The sequence below is a fragment of the Cajanus cajan genome, chromosome 6, assembly GCF_000230855.2.
Source record: "Cajanus cajan strain Asha chromosome 6, NIPB_CcT2T_4, whole genome shotgun sequence".
Lineage (NCBI taxonomy): Eukaryota > Viridiplantae > Streptophyta > Magnoliopsida > Fabales > Fabaceae > Cajanus > Cajanus cajan.
In genome coordinates this window covers 40,842,455-40,846,237 of record NC_138522.1, presented here as the reverse complement: position 1 = coordinate 40,846,237, position 3,783 = coordinate 40,842,455, and the positions used below count along the sequence as shown (strand labels likewise).

The window sequence follows — 3,783 nt, the reverse complement described above, 5'->3', positions numbered from 1 at the left end:
AGTAAGTAAATTTTTTCTTCATTAAAAATAAAGATAATTTTACCACAAAATAAAAAAAAATTAAACAATAAAATAAAATATAAAAAACATTAATATATTTATTATATTGGATATAACAACATAATTAAAATATAATTAATAATATATATTTTATAAAATTATTAATATTTTATATATAAAAAAAAGAATGAAAAAATTTTAGTAGGGGCAAGTGCCCCCACTATGATTAACTTATATCTGTCCTTGCATATGGTTGTGGTGAAATGTTAGTCCTGTGTATCCTCTTCCTTTACTTTAGGTTCTAACTCTTCAAGAACAGGTTGTTGTTGTTGGGGTACATCATTAATGACTTCAAGAAAAAATACTATGTCATTTCATCCTTTACTGTATAGTGTCAATTTGGTAGTAAGTGGTTCACTCCAGTTTGAAATGAAATAAAATCTGCTACCATTGTCTTTAGTCATACATTGCATTGTCCTTAATAATACACTGTATATCTTAACTGTTTAACAATTGAAGTTATCAATTTCCATTGACAATATTACCAAATTCAGTGTTTGAAATGCTTTGTACCTTGGGTCTTTTTCCTTCCATGATTCACAACCGTGAACTATAATTAATGATCGTTTATGCTTAGCAGTCTGGATCCAGAACGGCCCGTTCTGAAACCAGAATGGCTCGTTCTGGTTGCACTTTTAGTGTGTAAATTTTGCACCTGGAACGGGCCGTTCCGGATGCAAAATTAACACACCAAAAGTGTAACCAGAACGGCCCGTTCTGGTTCCAGGTGTTTTAAAAAAAATTGACATCTACGTGGCATCCACCTATGCATCTACGTGGTATCCACGTGGCCACACAGTTAACTCCGTTTAAATAATTTGGACGGAAGTCCCAAATTGAAACCAATTAATTTATTAGGGACCAAATTGAGACCAATTAATTTATTAGGGATCAAATTGAGACAAAAAATAAAAGTGGGACTAAATTGAAACAAACAATTATTATAAGGAATCAAAATAAAAAAAAAAAAAGTAAATCAATTTTTTGAAGGAAGATTTAAATTTTTAAAAAATTACTTTATTTTCCCGAAAACCACATTTAATCTCACAAACTAGATGCCCACTTTCTTTATAGGTATAGAGAAATGTTATATCCTCAACTCAAGCAATGTATATAAGAGTGAATCACCAACATATTATCATACTTAAATTTATAAGAGCGATACTTGTTGGACACATAAACTGTCCAAACATCTAATTATCATTCTTTATTTTTAATTTTATCTCTTTCTTTCGATCATAAAATTAAAAATTGGTAAACATGGACTCCAAGTGCGGAAGAACGTTGTTTGCTATGACAACGATTTTACTAATCCAAATATTCCCCCTTACAAGTAAGTTGCACACAATTTTATGTCTATGATGATTTCGTTTACTATGATGCCTTTTTTTTTTATTTTTTTTATTTTTTTATTTTATAAAACTGATTGTTTTATTAATTCAAGAAATCAAGTTTATATCATAAGATGTGACTAAATTAGACACAACTGTATTCGCTCCGGTTTGTTTTGAGGTTAAAAAATCACTCCTAGCACTTTTTTTACATAATAAATATACACGTGTTGTAATGTAAATTTACGGTTAGATTACTTTTTACATATATTCAAATTACGTTTCATGGGACAAAATGAGTTATCACTTAACAACTCCTAATGTAAAGTTTTCAATTTTTATAAATTAAGTTCGAAATTCATTTCACACTTATTTAAATAAATTTAAATTAACGTGTAATGTATTTTGTTAAAAAAAAGAGGAAAAATTGAGATTCTTTGTTTATAAATGTCTAATTTTTCTAAAATTTGATATTAAAAATTATTATGATGATAACAAAATATTCAACTTGAAATTTAATATTTACAAAATATTATTGAGTGGAATAACTTTGACAATAAGTACTTTTGAAATGCCTTGATCTCTATACCATACAATGTATAATTAATAAGTACTTTTGAAATGCCTTGATCTCTATACCATACAATGTATAATTAATAAGTCATTAGTTTGAGTAAATTTAACTAAATTTTATTTTCTTACATTACACTAAAATTTACTATAAGTAATAATTATTTAATGACTATAAACTAATTACCTCTATTTTATTATCTTATAAAAATATTAATGATTAATCAATAATACATTAAAAATGTATTTACACTACACCAAAATTTACTATTAATAAAATGTTAATAAAATAATTGTTTCTATAATTTTATTATTTAATAAAAATATTAATAACAAATACATATATTTATAAGAATAATTATTGAAATGATTGATAAAAAAATAAGAGTAACTTTTAATTCATTTTATTGAGAAAAGTTTAAGTCTCACATTGACTAAAGATAAAATAAATAAAAAGTATATAAATAGATGACAACTCTTAATTTATAAATTTTATAAGATTGAATTAGACTTATAACTTATTATTTTAAGATATTATCAAATCATCTATCATTTAAGATATTTTTTTTAATGGTATTCGTGAATTGCAGGTGCTCAATCAATCGGTGTGAATCTTGGGTTGAATGGGAACAACCTTCCTTCGGCAAAAGAAATCGTGGCACTGTACGAGAAATACAAGATAGGATCCCTCCGAATCTTCGATCCAAACCACGAACTTCTGGAAGCCCTTCGAGGTTCATCTTTGGTGCTAGCTATTGGAACACGAGACGAAGACGTACCAAACATATCACAAGACATAGACGCAGCCAACGCATGGGTCAAAACCAACATCGTTCCATACATATATAAACGACGTCAATATCGGGTACATAAACTTGGGTAACGAGGTCACACCAGGTCCTATATCACCATACGTTCCAAATGCTATAAAAAATATGATAAACGCACTCACTAACGCTGGCATACACAAAGACATAAAGGTTTCCGCAATTCTACAGGATAATGTCTTAGCATCTTCTTTTCCACCTTCAGCAGGAGCATTCAGCGCTGACACAGCAAGCGTTATCAAAGAGATTGTAGCCATTTTGTTGCAACATGGTTCACCCATTAATATCAACACGTACCCTTACTATGCTTATGCCTCTGACCCGCAACACATTTCTCTAGACTATGCATTGTTTAAGTCAGAAAGCCCTGTGGTTACTGATGGAAGCTTCCAGTACTATAATTTGTTTGATGCAGAGCTTGATGCTTATCATGCTGCGTTTGAGAAGATTGGTGTGTCCAATATAACTCTCACTGTCACCGAAACTGGTTGGCCCACTGCGGGTAATGAGCCCTACACAACCATACAAAACGCTGCGGATTACAACAAAAACTTGATCGCTTATGTGAAATCAGGGAAAGGGACACCAAGGAGACCTGGCCAAGGTTTGAATGTTTTTATTTTCGAAACGTTCAATGAAAATCTCAAGGCACCTGGAATTGAGAACAACTTTGGAGTCTTCTATCCGAATAAGGATCCCGTGTATCCCTTGTTTTAATTTCTTTTTCCTATTGTATACTACTACAATAAAGATTGATTGAGTCCAAGTCCTAGCAATTATCTCAACTTGGCTCATTGTTTTAGTTTGATTCAACGGAATATAACAACTATTTAATAAATTATACTATTGGTGTAAGAGTTATTCTGCTGTTAATCAAATACACATTTTTTTTGGTATAACTTATTATCAAAATTAACAAATTTTCGTATTTTGTGAAAGATAGGTTTTACACGGTGCATATCCTTTTTTTTAATGATATATATAATCAGTGTTAT

At 29.7% G+C, this 3,783-nt stretch overlaps 1 protein-coding gene across 1 annotated transcript; it reads left to right on the top strand.

The window, feature by feature from the left end:
• The first annotated feature begins 1,320 nt into the window (after window positions 1-1,320).
• LOC109796273 (glucan endo-1,3-beta-glucosidase) lies at window positions 1,321-3,505 on the top strand. Its single transcript, XM_020355958.2, has 3 exons — window positions 1,321-1,393; window positions 2,552-2,826; window positions 2,960-3,505. The coding sequence occupies exons 1-3, from the start codon at window positions 1,321-1,323 to the stop codon at window positions 3,503-3,505; spliced, it is 894 nt and encodes a 297-aa protein (XP_020211547.2).
• The last annotated feature ends 278 nt before the right edge of the window (window positions 3,506-3,783 follow it).